At 54.1% G+C, this 14,555-nt stretch overlaps 2 protein-coding genes across 2 annotated transcripts; both read right to left on the bottom strand.

Moving 5' to 3' along the window:
- Positions 1-2,102: 2,102 nt before the first annotated feature.
- On the bottom strand, positions 2,103-3,044 carry LOC149526048 (olfactory receptor 52B2-like). Its single transcript, XM_089769692.1, has one exon. It carries the CDS (start codon positions 3,042-3,044, stop codon positions 2,103-2,105), a length of 942 nt encoding a protein of 313 aa, XP_089625818.1.
- An 8,727-nt stretch (positions 3,045-11,771) lies between these two features.
- LOC142830055 (olfactory receptor 52B2-like) lies at positions 11,772-12,722 on the bottom strand. Its single transcript, XM_075932899.2, has one exon. The coding sequence runs from the start codon at positions 12,720-12,722 to the stop codon at positions 11,772-11,774; it is 951 nt and encodes a 316-aa protein (XP_075789014.2).
- Between the last annotated feature and the right edge of the window lie 1,833 nt (positions 12,723-14,555).

Here is a 14,555-nt window from a genome sequence, read left to right as displayed (position 1 = left end):
GTGATCCATCTCGCCGACCCGGACGCCGTCATCCGGGGGTTCGACGCCCTCGGCTTCCTCAACTGCAGGGGGGCCATCGACGGGACGCACATCCCCATCCATGCCCCGGAACACCAGGCCTCCCAGTACATCAACAGGAAGAAGTACTTCTCCGTCTTACTGCAGGCCGTGTGTGACCATCGGGGCCAGTTCACGGACATTAATGTGGGCTGGTCTGGCAAGGCACATGACGCATGGGTGTACAGGAACTCCTCCGTGTGCCAGAGGTTGCATGCCAGGACTTTCTTCCCTGACTGCCACATCAGGGTCAGGGACGTGTACATGCCCGTCTGCTGGTGGGGGATGCGGGCTACTCCCTACGGCCCTGGCTGATGAAGCCCTACATGGGGCACCTCAACCTCTCCCACCAGGCCTTCAATGCCAGGCTCACCCGGGCCTGCATCGTGGTGGAGGGGGCCTTTGGCCAACTGAAAGCACGATTTAGGTGCCTCCTCACCTGCCTTGACCTTGCCGAGCACAATATCCCTCCCGTAGTGGCAGCATGTTGTGTGCTGCACAATTTATGCGAATGGAGGGGAGGCTTTTCTGCCAGCCTGGATGGCTGAGGCTGACCACATGGCTGGCCAGTACCGCCGTCATCTGGGAGGCCCAGAGGGAGGCCGTTAGAATCCGGGAAGCCCTGTGGGAGAGCTTCTAGGTGGAAGGAGGAGGACTGAACTCTCCCTGCATGCCCCACTGGGGCCCTTTTCCACCCTGCGCTCCTTCCCCTTTCTCCTCCCTAACCCCCCTTCCTAATGTAAAATAAAGACACCTGTTTTGCCAAGAAAAATCTCTCTTTATTGTACATAACTGGGGTGGGGGAGGGAGGAGCGAGGGTGGGAGAGGAGAGGGGGAAACCTGGGAGGAGGGGGCTGGAAGCGGGTGGAAGGGGACAAAGGGAAGAGAAAGCTCAGGGTTGGGGGTCCTGCTGGCTCTCCCATCTCGCTAGTGCGGAGATTGTGGATGTTGGAGGACTCCCCCCAAACCTCGATGATCTCTGCACCAGTCCAGGCAGGCGCCCGCCTCTTGCAGCCCTGGGCAGGCTTTTGGGACTTGCCAGCCTGGTCCTGGGAAGAGGCGGAGGGCTGGGTGGCAACGGGTGGCTGGCTCATGCCGTGCCAGGTGCAGGGTCTGCTGGCTGGCTGCTGGCTTGCAACTGGCACAAGCACTATAGCCAGACCATGGCCCTTTAAGGGCTCCGGGGCCAGGAGGCGGGCAGAAGAGTTTCCCTGGTTTGGCCCAGAGTGGCCACCAGGGCAAGCTGGGAAGGGCTAGTCTCCAACTAGTTCGAATTAAGTGGCTACACAGCCCTTAATTCGAACTACTTAATTCGAACTAGGCGTTAGTCCTCGTAGAATGAGGTTTACCTAGTTCGAATTAAACGCTCCGCTAGTTTGAATTAAGTCTGCACACCTCCCAGTCATTCTGCACCTCAATCTCACTCATTTTCCTGACTCTGTTTCCCCTACACTAAAACCTCTTCTCCAGCTGCCCCACCAAACCAAGGCTGTCTCCCTATCTGGGGTCTTTGGCTTCTTTCCTTCACGTGCAGCCCAGCCAAAAGACCCAGGCCTCTGCTTTCCTCTTCTTTTTGATAAAGTATTGAGCCACCTCCCGACCAACCCCTGCTTAGCGTTAAGGTTAAAAGAGATTGTTTAACAGCTATGGGTAACATCCTCCATTTCTCTAATTCACACATTTGAAACCTACAACGTATTCCCATCTCCATAGGTTTAATTTTACACACACTAATGATACACACGTCAATATAAGAGAAAGAGACCCAGCGGATCATGAAGTGAGGATTGCTGAGCTACATGAAATAATTTGATTAAAGCATTTTAGAATTAGGTATATTCATGTCCATATGTCCATTTCATAAAGCATGCAAGGTGCGTGTCACAGACCTCACCCTAGACATGCAAAGAAACATCCCCAGTGAGGAAAATGTCTGTTTTGCTACAGGGAATTGAAATGTTAATGTCCATGGTTCAGTTTTGGGAGGCCTTCACCTTGCCGTGAAGAAGAACCCTGTTAGCAAGTCTCATTGCTCTGTGTCAGCACTATCTCCCCTTCCGAGACAACACGCAGACCATTTGTTCCCGCAGCTGCTTGGTTTTCATCCCATAAACAACGGGATTTAGCACAGAGGGTACGAGCACGTAGAGATTGGCCAGCAGTTTGTGAATGTGTTTAGGGATATTGTGGCCAAAGCGGTTGGTTAGGAAATTGAAAAAGGCTGGGACATAAAATAAGAGGATGATGCTGATGTGGGAGCCACAGGTGCTGAGAGTTTTGCACCGGGCTTTCGTGGGCAGCTTGAAGACAGCCCTGAGGATCAGCACATAAGACACAGAGATAAGCAAAAAGTCTAGTATACTGGTTGCAATAGACACTGCCAAACCATACCAGATATCTAGGGATATATCCGCACAGGCCAGCCTAGCCACCCCGATGTGGTCACAGTAGGAATGCGGGATGATGTTGCTTGCGCAGAAGGGCAGCCGTTTTAGAAGAAAAACAGCAGGGACGATTACGCAAAAGGTTCTGAAGACAACGACTGTGGCTATTTTACCGATGTTCGCATTGGTGAGGACAGTCGTGTACCTCAGGGGATCACAGACGGCGACGTACCGATCGAACCCCATGGCCAACAGGACGGCCGAATCTATGGTAACCCCAAAGTGCAAAAAGAAAACCTGGGTGAGGCAGGAACTGAAGGAAATGGCCTTGGGTCCAAACCAGAAGATGGCCAGCGTGTTGGGCACTGTGCAGGTGGATAACAGTAAGTTGGCCACCGCCAGCATGGAGAGGAAAATGAACATGGGCTCGTGCAGCCTGCGCTGGGTGGCGATGAGCAGGAGGAGACCACAGTTCTCCAGAACAGCCGCCATGTACATCGCCGTGAAGGGTATGGAGATCCAGGGGTGCCAAGGCTCCAGACCCGGGATGCCGACCAGGACGAAGCTGAGGTGACTGAACGTTGTGCTGTTGGGTGCGGCCATGGGGCGCTGAGGGCTCCACTTGGGTGCCGGGCCCGGCTGGAAGCAGAGACAAGGTCAGTGCCTGCTGGGCTCCCGCCCCCTCACACTCACTTCTCACTTCCTGCTCACGCCCTGCAACATTCGTGTGAGAGCCGCACTCAGAGCTGCGCAGGGCAGAGCTGGAGCCGGTGACAGGGACCTGTCAGGAGCTCAGAGGTGACCACTCGACAAACCAAGCCTAGAGCAGGCAGGGCCAGGCGGAGAGTCTCAGAGAACCCAGCCTGTGAACCCTGCATCCCTCAGCTCTGGACACATCTGGAAGCAACAAGGGACCATTCAGCTACTTGAGCTCAGTGAGGATTTGCCCCAGCTGTGGCCCTGCTCCCTGCTTTGCCACTGAGAGACACTGAACCCCCTGGGAGCTTCAGAGCCCACAAACACAGCAGCCACTCAGAGGTCCTTCAGTGCAGAAAGGGGCACAAATGGATTTGGAGCCTGGGGGCACAGGACTGGGCCCAGGATCCCAGCTGTGGCCGGTCCGGCCCCAGACACAGCAGGGATAGAATCTCCCTGCGCCTACGTACAGTCCCCGGCCATAGAGCCACCCAAACGTGTTTGGCTCCATTCTGCTAACCCTACTCCCCAGCCAATGGGCCAGCAAGGCAAATGACAGTCAGCCGCTCCCCGGTGGGAACTGGGCATCTCCAGGTAGAGGAGCCTGCGGGCAAGTTGACCTGCTGCAGCCAAGAAGACCAGGAAGGAGGTATACAGGAGCCATGTGGCATCCTCCATTTTATGCTCAGCTCAGCTCTTCACCCCAGAGGCAGCAGTGCAGGGATCAAGGAGCCAGAAAGAACTGTGGACCCATCCTGACATAGCATGTGCACCAAGGACTTTTAAGCCAGCAGTTTTTACATCTCTGCTGTGAGCCTGCATTGAGAACGGGGAGAGTCAATGCATGTAATGTATGATACTTTAACAACCTTACTCTCGTGCTTTTCTTTCTTGCAGTAATAAACCTTTAGAGTTTAGATGCTAAAGGATTGGCTCAGTGTGATTTGTGGGTAACATCCAGAGTGTATATTGACTTGGGATCTGTGGCTGGTTTCTTGGGACCGGACAGAACTTGTTCGGGGTAGGTGGAATTGGGTTCTAAAACCCCTCACCTGTGTGCTAGTCCCAAGGCTGTTAGGGGCACGGATATTGCTGGGGTGTCAGAGGGGTTTTGCTTGTGAGGCTTCTGGCTGGCCAGGCAGGCAGCTGAAGCACTCTGTGGAACTGGTTAGTGGCCTATTTGGGAAGGTCTCCAGTCTGGGGGATGTGAGGAGCCCCGAGATTGAGCAACTCGCTCTGAGCTGACTCCCTCGGCTGTGCCCAGCCCCAGCCTGGTCTGTCACAATTGAAAGAGCCTGCCTGTGTGTCTGTTTCCATCCATCTGTCTGTCCATTCGAGCACTCCTCTGAAGCGATAGGAGCTAGGAGCACCCAATGTACCAGGCAGCTGCATCTTATCCTCACTTCAAAGCAAGGTCAGGGCTTGGCTGTGCCATGAACATGGGCTGTGCCTGGAGTGGGGATGGGTCTGAGCACACCGCACGGTAAAGAGACACCCCCCCGTCCCCTCTTCCCTCTGTCTAGGACTGCCCAAAGTCCCCTCCTCCCAGACACTCATTAAGGATGTTGGGGGGAGGGATGAAGCTCCCCTCTCTCTGCTGGCTTTTCCCCCTTGCAGGGAGCGAGGGAAAAGTGGCAGAGGCAGTGGATGTGCCGTTGGCTGCATCACTCACTGCAGCTGGGGAGCGCAGAGGGGGATGGATGGGACAAGCCCTGGCTGGGGCACATAAATCCCTCCCAGAAGTGCCCACTGGGTTGGGGCAGCCATGGAGGGGCGATTCTTATCAGCCCCAAGCTGCTGCAGGGAGAGAAAACCAGGGTAAAGAAAACCAGGGTAACCCTCTCTCCCGGGGCAGCTTGGAACCAGAACCCCTTCTCCCCAGCCCAGCCCAGCCCAGGGCCAAAGCTCCAGTGAAGCCTGGGCATGTCCATGGGATTTCCAAAATTCAGAAACTGCAGAGTTGCAGCCCGAGTAAGGCCGGGTCCCCTCCCAGCGCCAGGGGGAGCCCCTGAGGAGAGACATAACCTCCCCCTCTCCTCTGCAACTGGTGGCTGAAGACTGCAGCTCCGGGCAATCCTGGAGAAGTGTCACATTGTCCCAGAACTGCCTCTGATGGAGTTTCCTGCCCTTCCCTGCAGCCCTGGAGCAGGGGGGGGGAACAGGCTGGTCAAACCGGACCCTGCTCCGGCCCAGGCTGGAAAGGCCCCTTGGTGGGAGCTGCATGTTGCTCTTTGCTGTTTTTAACTCGCTGCCCCAGGCCAGCAGCTGGTCAGTGAGGGCACAATGGGGCACAGGCAGGCCCAGCTCGGAGACACCCAGGAGAATTTCCAGGATAATAGTTGAGCAGGAGCCTCTGGCATGAATGACCCTCCCCCCCCCCCTCTCCCCATGGGCTCCTCTGGGCATTCGAATGTCCGCCGGGTCTGGAAATGGCCGAGTGCCCCAGGCAGGGACGTTCCGTTGCAAACTTCGCCTGGGCGCCTGGATGCTGTGACCCTGGGGCCTTTCTCCTGGCTGCAGATGCCCTGCCGCTCACCCCAGCCCTTCTCACTGCTTCATGGCACCATGCCCTGCCGGAATGGGCCTAGGTGCCACACAGACCCGATTTCCCAAGGACGGAACCTGCCCAACCCAGAAAGGCAGGGGCCGTGGGTGGGTCTCTGCCCTTTGCTCTCTGGGGCTCACCGGCTGCCCTGGCGCAGAGAGGGAAATGCCGGAGCTGCGGCTGCCAAGCTTGGAGACTGTCTGGGGCCAGCGTGTGCTCCTCGGTAAGTGGGACACGGCACCAAGACAGCCCCACTGTGTGTCCCTGGGCAGCCTTTCCCCAGCCCCCCAAGGCCGGCCCAGCCCCCGGCAGCCCTGACGCAGGGTTTGGGAGCGGAGACGTCGTCTGCTCCATGAGAATTGCACCTTCCCTCCCAGCACAGAGTAACTACAGAGCGTCCGTCTGTCCCTGCCCGTCTGTCCATGCACCCGCCCTCTCTGCCACCTCCAGCCCTGCCCCCGTGTCTGTGTCCTGGACGTTCATTCGCATTTCGTAGCGGAGTCACTGGGGGTTCAGGGTAGGAAATGCTGGTGCCTCTGCCCGGGCTGCTCTTTGCTCTTGGACAGGAAAACCAAGGCTTGTGCCCCTGGCAGCCCGCTCTGTGTGTTCCCTGCCTTTCCTTCCCCTGCGGGCGCCATCCTACTCCCCCCGACCTGCCCCCGCTCCCAGAGACACCAGGGGCCGTGGGGGGTTCCCCTAGACTTGGTACTTGGCAAACTCAGGTCCCACTGATGACACATGAGGGAACCTTTCTCAGCAGGGGGGCAGATGTGCAGGCCCCCCCCAACACTCACCGGGCTCCTGCCCCAGCCGGGGATGAGGAGTCTCTGCCTGGGATCCAGGTGGGGAGCTGCAGAGGCAGGAACCGCACTGGCCGGGGCTCGGAGGCAGGGACTTTTATCCAGCCTGCCTGGGAGTCCCAGCGGGGTCGGAGCCAGCAGGGAGCCCTGGGCACAGAGCAGTTTCCAGGTCAGCCGCAGGGAGGGGTAGGCTGGGATCTGGGGATTTGTGTGTTTACATCAGTGATGTTCCTGGAGGCGAGGAACGGAAACACCGCTGGAAATTCCCCCTCCAGCACCAGCAGTGACGCAGCTGAATCAAAGGGGCCTGAGTTTGCTTCTCTAACAGGTACCACGGAGACTTGCTGGAACCCTGACAACTTATGGAGTATAGTAATACCAAGATACAAAACAGGGAGCAGTGAAAGTCTCCATTAATGACTGCGTCTTGAAGCAGTGAAGTTTGGAACCAGAATTCCACAGACTGGGAAAATAAATACTGGCAAGATACGAATAAGAGGGAGGATTTCCAGGAGGATTTTGAACCGTTAACAACAACTCTCTGACTACGGTTATCCAGCCAATTATGCACCCACCTTATCGTGGCTCTATCTAAGTTATATTTGCCTAGTTTATCAATAAGAATATCATGCGAGACCGTATCAAATGCCTTACTAAAGTCTAGGTATATGACATCCACCGCTTCTCCCTTATCCACCAGGCTCGTTATCCTATCAAAGAAAGCTATCAAATTAGTTTGGCATGACTTGTTCTTCACAAACCCATGCTGGCTATTCCCTATCACTTTATTACCTTCCAAGTGTGCGCATATGATTTCCTTAATTACCTGCTCCATTATCTTCCCTGGGACAGACGTTAAACTGACCGGTCTGTAGTTTCCTGGGTTGTTCTTTTTCCCCTTTTTATAGATGGGCACAATATTTGCCCTTTTCCAGTCTTCTGGAATCTCCCCTGTCTGCCATGATTTTTCAAAGATCATAGCTAAAGGCTCAGATACCTCCTCTATCAGCTCCTTGAGTATCCTGGGATGCATTTCATCAGGACCTGGTGACTTGCTGACATCTAACTTTCCTCAGTGACTTTTAACTTGTTCTTTGTGTATCCTATCTTCTAAACTTACCCTCTCTCTGCTTGTATTCACTACGTTTGGCACACCTCCAGACTTCTCGGTGAAGACCGAAACAAAGAAGTCATTGAGCATCTCTGCCATTTCCAAGTTTCCTGTTACTGCTTCTCCCTCCTCACTAAGCAGTGGGCCTACCCTGCCCTTGGTCTTCCTCTTGCTTTTAATGTATTTATAAAAGGTCTTCTTGTTTCCCTTTATGCCTGTAGCTAGTTTGATCTCATTTTGTGCCTTTGCCTTTCTAATCTTGCCCCTGCATTCCCGTGTTGCTTGCCTATATTCATCCTTTGTTAGTTGTCCTAGTTTCCATTTTTTATACGACTCCTTTTTTATTTTGAGATCGTGCAAGATCTCCTTGTTAAGCCAAGCTGGTCTTTTGCCATATTTTCTGTCTTTCCTACTGTGCGGAATTGTTTGCTTTTGGGCCCTTAACAACGTCCCTTTGAAATACTTCCAACTCTCCTCAGTTGTTTTTCCTTTCAGTCTTGCTTTCCATGGGACCTTACCTACAAGTTCTCTGAGCTTATCAAAATCTGTCTTCCTGAAATCCATTACCTCAGTTGTGCTGGTCTCCCTTCTACCTTTCCTTAAGATCATGAACTCTATTATTTCGTGATCACTGTCCCCTATACTGTCTTCCACTTTCAAGTTCTCAACTAGTTCCTCTCTATTTGTTAAAACCAAATCTTGAACAGCTTCTCCTCAACCTTATAAAGACATGAGTGGTGTGGAGAGGGCGGATAAAGAAAAGTTATTTATTAGTTACCAAAATAGAAGAACTAGAGGACACCAAATGACATGAATGGATAGCAGACTTCAAACTAATAAAAGAAATTTCTTCTTCACACAGCATGTAGTCAACCCATGGAACTCCTTGCCAGAGGTGGCTGTGAAGGCTAGGACTATAAGGGTATGTCTACACTACAAAGTTAGTTCGAACTAATGTCCGTTAGTTCGAAATAACTTTCATAGGCGCTACACTAGCGCTCCGTTAGTTTGAATTTAATTCGAACTAATGGAGCACTTAGTTCGAACTAGGTAATCCTCATTCCACGAGGATTAAGCCTAGTTCGAATTTACTAGTTCGAATTAAGGGCTGTGTAGACCCTTAATTCGAACTAGTGGGAGGCTAGCCCTCCCCAGGTTTCCCTGGTGGCCACTCTGTCCAGCACCAGGGAAAGTCGTCTGCCCCCCTCCCGGCCCCGGCCCCCTTAAATGGGCACGGGCTGGCTACGGTGCCCGTGCCAGGTGCCAAGCCTGCCAGCACGCAGCCGGCAGACCCTGTACCTGGCACGGACCGAGCCACCCACCCGATGCCCCCCAGCCCACCCCCTCTTCCCGGGACCAGGCTGGCGGCTCCCAGGAGCTTGCCCGGGACCACACTAGGTGCAAGAAAGTGGCCGGCTAGGGCAGGAGAGCTGCCAGCCTGGCCACCCAGGAGCAGGTGTGCAAGAGAATCAAGGGGGTCCACTGAGACCCCCGACCCTGAGCCCTGAGCTTACAATGGCCGTACTGGGTCAGACCAAAGGTCCATCTAGCCCAGTAGCCTGTCTGCCGACAGCGGCCAACACTAGGGACCCTGGAGGGGATGGACCAAAGACAGTGACCAAGCCATTTGTCTAGTGCCATCCCTCTCCAGCCTTCCACAAACCTTGGGCAGGGACACCACTCCTACCCCCTGGCTAATACAACTCCATGGACCCAACCTCCATGACTTGATCTCACTTCCCTTTAAACTCTGTTCTAGTTGTAGCCTTCACAGCCTCCTGCAGCAAGGAGTTCCACAGGTTGACTCTTTGCTTTGTGAAGAAGAACTTTCTGTTACTAGTTTGAAACCTGCTACCCATTCCTTTCCTTTGGTGTCCTCTAGTCCTTCTTTATGGGAACTCATGAAGAACTTTTCTGTATGCACCCTCTCCACCCCACTCCTGCTTTTAGAGACCTCTATCCTGTCCCCCCTCCATCTCCTCTTTTCTAAGCTGAAAAGTCCCAGTCTCTTTAGCCTCTCTTCATATGGGACCTGTTCCCAAACCCTGATCATTTTAGTTGCCCTCCCCTCTCCTAGCCTCTCTTTTCCCCTCTCCCACCTCCTTTTCCCAGTCTCCCCCAGTTTTGTTCAATAAAGACAGATTCCATTTTGGAAGACACGTTATCTTTATTTTGTACATCAAGAAGAGGGGCTAGGGAAGGGTAAGTTGAAGGAGGTGAGGGAGGAATGGGGCACGAGCTCCCGATGGGGAGGACTGGGCTGGCTCTGTGGGCTTCTGGGGGTGGAAGCTCTCCTGCAGCCCCCCAATTGCCCGCTCTCCCCAGATGGCAGCCTGCGGCAAGTGCAGCTGGGCTGATGGCCGAGTTGTGTGATGTGCCCAGTGTGGGTACTCCGGGCAATCCAAGCCAGGGCTGCTTTGCAAGCGGGGCACCCCTGAGAACTGTTTGTCCAGGGTAGGGGTCGGGACCCTTTAAGCACAGCCCTCGGCTAGCCTGAGACAGCATCTCCACGCTCTAAGTCCTCCTCTGATGCCCTGCCGGCACTGCTTCCGGCCATCCTTAACCCCGGTTCATGGTCTACTAAATGTGGACATGCTTGTTCGAATTAGCAAAACGCTAATTCGAACTAGCTTTTTAGTCTGTATCCATTAGTTCGAATTAGCTTAGTTCGAATTAACTAATTCGAACAAAGTTAGTTCGAATTAGCGCTGTAGTGTAGACGTACCCTAACAGAGCTTAAAGAGAAGCTAGATAATTTCATGGAGGTTAGGTCCATAAAAGGCTATTAGCCAGGGGATAGAAATGGTGTCCTTGGCCTCTGTGTGTCAGAGGCTGGAGAGGGATGGCAGGAGACAAATCGCTTGATCATTCTCTTCAGTCCACCCTCTCTGGGGCACCTGGTGTTGGCCACTGTCGGGAGACAGAATACTGGGCTAGATGGACCTTTGGTCTGACCCAGTATGGCCGTTCCTATGTTCTTACGTTCTTTCCCCTCTTCTAAGTGCTTCAAAATGGATTCCTTAAGGATACCTTCCATCATTTTTCCAGGGACTGAGGTAAGACTGACCGACCTATAGTTCCCTGGATCGTCCTTCTTCGCCTTTTTAAAGATGGACACTACATTTGCCTTTTTCCAGTCATCCGGGATCTGCCCCGATCTCCACAACTTTTCAAAGATAATGGCCAAAGTTTCCTCAGAGACATTTGCCAATTCCCTCAGTACCCCCAGATGCATTAAGTCCAGACCCATGGATTTATGTACGTTTAGCTTTAATAAATAGTCCCTAACCTGGTCTTTGGTTTGAAAAGCCTCTTGGAAAAAGAGCGTCTAGACTACTACCAGTACTTTTGAAAAAGTGAACTGCTTTTTATAAAGAGAGCACCCAAGCAGTCTGGATGCTCTCTTTTGAAAAAACACAGCTTGCATTACAGAGCCCTTTTGAAAAAAGGCGATATTCCTTAGAAAAGGAGGTTTTCTATTGTTGAAAAAAATGCCACGTTCTTTCAATTTCCTTTCAAAAGAACACGGTGGCAGTCTAGATGCAGGGAAAGGTTTTTTCAAAAAAGTCCACTGTTCCTGAAAAAATTCTGAAGTCTAGACACACCCTGACTGTACAGTGGATAAGGGGGTGAGGGAGGTAGAACTGTTAAAGCCCTCGCCATACATTGAAAGGCTACGTCAATGAATAGAAGCAGCATCTGCTGGGGCCGTGTCCCCTTATCATGGTCACAACTACCCAGACCCCTTCTTTCACCCTTACACACCCCAGTAGTACTGTTCGGCATTCAGCCACATAGCCAGAGATAGGGAGGGGAAGAAACCGCGTCACTCGTGCTAAATGGATGCCAGTGCCTCCCTATGACTCTAATCGCCCCGTCCATGAAGTCAGAGGACCCACGGTGACGTGAGGATCAATGGGTTAGACAAAATAAGTTGCTGAAAGCACTATTGACTTATGTATTTTCAGATCCATACATCCATTACATACAGCATGAGGGAGAGGGAGGGATGTCACAGACCTCAGCCGAGATATTGAAAAAAACACCCCCAGTGAGGAAAATGTCTGCTTTGCTACAGGGAAAGAGTTAATTAAAGTGTTAATGTCCATGCTTCGGTGCAGGGAGGCCCTCACCTTGTGGTGAGGAAGAACCCTGCTAGTAAGTCTCATTGCTCTGCCTCAGCACCATCTTGCCTTCCGAGACAACACACAGACCATTTGTTCCCGCAGCTGCTTGGTTTTCATCCCATACACAATGGGGTTTAGCACGGAGGGGATGAGCACGTAGAGATCGGCCAGCAGGATGTGAACGTGTTTAGGGATATTGTAGCCAAAGCGGTGGGTTAAGGCGGTGAAAAAGACTGAGACATAAAATACGAGGATGATACAGACGTGGGAGCCGCAGGTGCCGAGAGATTTGTGCCGGGCGTCTTTGGTGGGGAGCTTGAACACAGCCCTGAGGATCAGCACATAAGACACAGCGATAAGCACAAAGTCTAGTATAATGGTTCCAATAGGCACTGCTAAGCCATACCAGATATCTATGGATATATCCGCACAGGCCATCCTGGCCACCCCGATGTGGTCACAGTAGGAGTGTGGGATGATGTTGCTTGCGCAGAAGGGCAGCCGTTTGAGAAGAAAAACAACAGGGACAATTACACAAAAGGTTCTTAGGACAACGGCCGTGGCTATTTTCCTGATCTTCTCGTTGGTGAGCATAATCGTGTACCTCAGCGGGTCGCAGACGGCGACGTACCGATCGAACCCCATGGCCAGTAGGATGGCTGACTCGACGGTAACCCCAAAGTACAAAAAGAACACCTGGCTGAGGCAGGCACTGAAGGAAATGTCCTTGGGTCCAAACCAGAAGATGGCCAGTGTGTTGGGCACTGTAGTGGTGGATAACAGTAAGTCGGCCACCGCCAGCATGGAGAGGAAAATGAACATGGGCTCGTGCAGCCTGCGCTGGGTGGCGATGAGCAAGAGGAGACCACAGTTCCCCAGAACAGCCACCGTGTACATCAGCGCGAAGGGGATGGAGATCCAGGGGTGCCAGGGCTCCAGGCCCGGGATGCCGACCAGGACGAAGCTGAGGTGACTGAACGTTGTGCTGTTGGGCACGGCCATGGGGCGCTGAGGGCTCCGCTTGGGCACTGGACCTGGCTGGAAGCAGAGACAAGGTCAGTGCCTGTTGGGCTCCCGCCGCCTCACACTCACTTCTCACTTCCCACTCACGCCCTGCACCCCTGGCTGAGAGCTGCACTCAGAGCTGGGCAGGGCAGAGCTGGAGCCGGAGTCGGATACAGGGACCTGTCAGGAACTCGGAGCTCAGAGGTGACCACTCTACAAATGAGCCACAGAGCAGGCAGGGCCGGGCAGCGAGTCTCAGAGAGCCCAGCCCGTGTAGCCGGCCTCCCTCAGTTCTGGGACACACCTGGAAGCAACATTGGACTGTTCAGCTACTCGAGGCCTATCAGGATTTATTGCCCCAACTCTGGCCCTGCTCCCTGCTTTGCCACTGAGAGACGCTGAACCCCCCAGGAGCTGCCGACCCCATGAACACAGCGGACAGTCAGACGTGTCTCAGTGCAGAAAGGGGCACTAATGAATTCAGAGCCTGGGGACACAGGACTGGGCCCAGGATCCCAGTGGTGCCTGAACCAGCCCCAGACACGGCGGGGATAGAATCTCCCTGCACCCACGGACAGTCCCCGGCCATAGAGCCACCCGAGCGCCTTTGGCTCCATTCTGCTAACCCTACTCTCCAGCGCATGAGACATGAGGCAAATGACATTCAGCCTCTTCCTGGAGGAAACTGGGCATCACCGGTCAGACAAGCCTGTAGGCAAGTTCTAACCATCGGCTTTGATTTGTAAACTATCGCTATTAGTAAACGATTCCACTCTATATTAGAAAGAGTCGTCCTGTCTGTCTGTTTCTGTCCATCTGTCTGTCCGTGCGAGCACTCCTCTGAAGTGGTAGAGCTAGGAGCACCCAGTGTGCCAGGCAGCTGCATCTTATCCTCACTTCAAAGCAAGTTCCGGGCGTGGCTGTTCCAAGAACGTGGGCTGTGCCTGGAGTGAGGCTGGGTCTCAGCACACCGCCCAGGAAAGAGACACACCCGTCCCCTCTCCCCTCTGTCTGGGACTGCCCAGAGTCCCCTTCCCCCAGGCACTCATCATGGATGCTGTGTGGGGGGGTGAAGCTACCTTCCCCCTGCTGGCTGTTCCCCCTTACAGGGAGGGAGGGGACAGTGGCAGAGGAGGTGGATGTGCCATTGGCTGCATCACTCACTGCGGCAGAGGGGGATGGATGGGACAAGCCCCAGCCAGGTCACATGAATTCCTCCCCGTGGTGCCTGCTCAATTGAGGCAGCCTTGGAGGGGCGCTTCTTATCTCCCCAAGCTGCTGCAGGGAGAGAAAACCGGGGTAACCCTCTGTCCCGGGGCAGAACCCCTTCTCCCCAGCCCAGCCAGGGCCAAGGCTCCAGGGAAGCCTGGGCATGTCCATGGTATTTCCAAATTCACACACTGCAGAGCTGCAGCCCGAGCAAAGCCGGGTCCCCTCCCAGCGCCAGGGGGAGGCCCCTGAGGAGATGAAACCTCCTGCTCCCACTGCAACTGGTGGCTGACGACGGCGGCTCCGGGTGATCCTGGGGAAGTGTCACGTTCCCCCACATCTGCCCCTAATGGAGTTTCCTGCCCTTCCCTACTCCTGAGGGCGGGGGGCAGGCTGGTCAAACCGGACCCTGCTCCGGCCCAAGCTGGAAAGGCCCCTTGGTGGGATCCGCATGTTGCTCTTTGCTGTTTTAACTCGCTGCCCCAGGCCAGCAGCTGGTCAGTGAGGGCACAATCGGGCTCAGGCAGGCCCAGCTCGGAGACACCCAGGAGAATTTCCAGGATAATAGCTGAGCAGGAGCCTCTGGCGTGAATGACCCTTCTCCCCTCCTCCCGCATGGGC

The sequence above is a fragment of the Pelodiscus sinensis genome, chromosome 1, assembly GCF_052426305.1.
Source record: "Pelodiscus sinensis isolate ZL-2025 chromosome 1, ASM5242630v1, whole genome shotgun sequence".
NCBI lineage: Eukaryota > Metazoa > Chordata > Testudines > Trionychidae > Pelodiscus > Pelodiscus sinensis.
The sequence above is the reverse complement of the archived record's forward strand: the minus strand, read 5'-3'. Positions and strand labels throughout refer to the sequence as shown.

Coding starts and splice junctions, on each gene's coding strand:
- LOC149526048 (XM_089769692.1), bottom strand. CDS start 3,044: ATGGCCGCACCCAACAGCACAACGTTCAGTCACCTCAGCTTCGTCCTG.
- LOC142830055 (XM_075932899.2), bottom strand. CDS start 12,722: ATGGCCGTGCCCAACAGCACAACGTTCAGTCACCTCAGCTTCGTCCTG.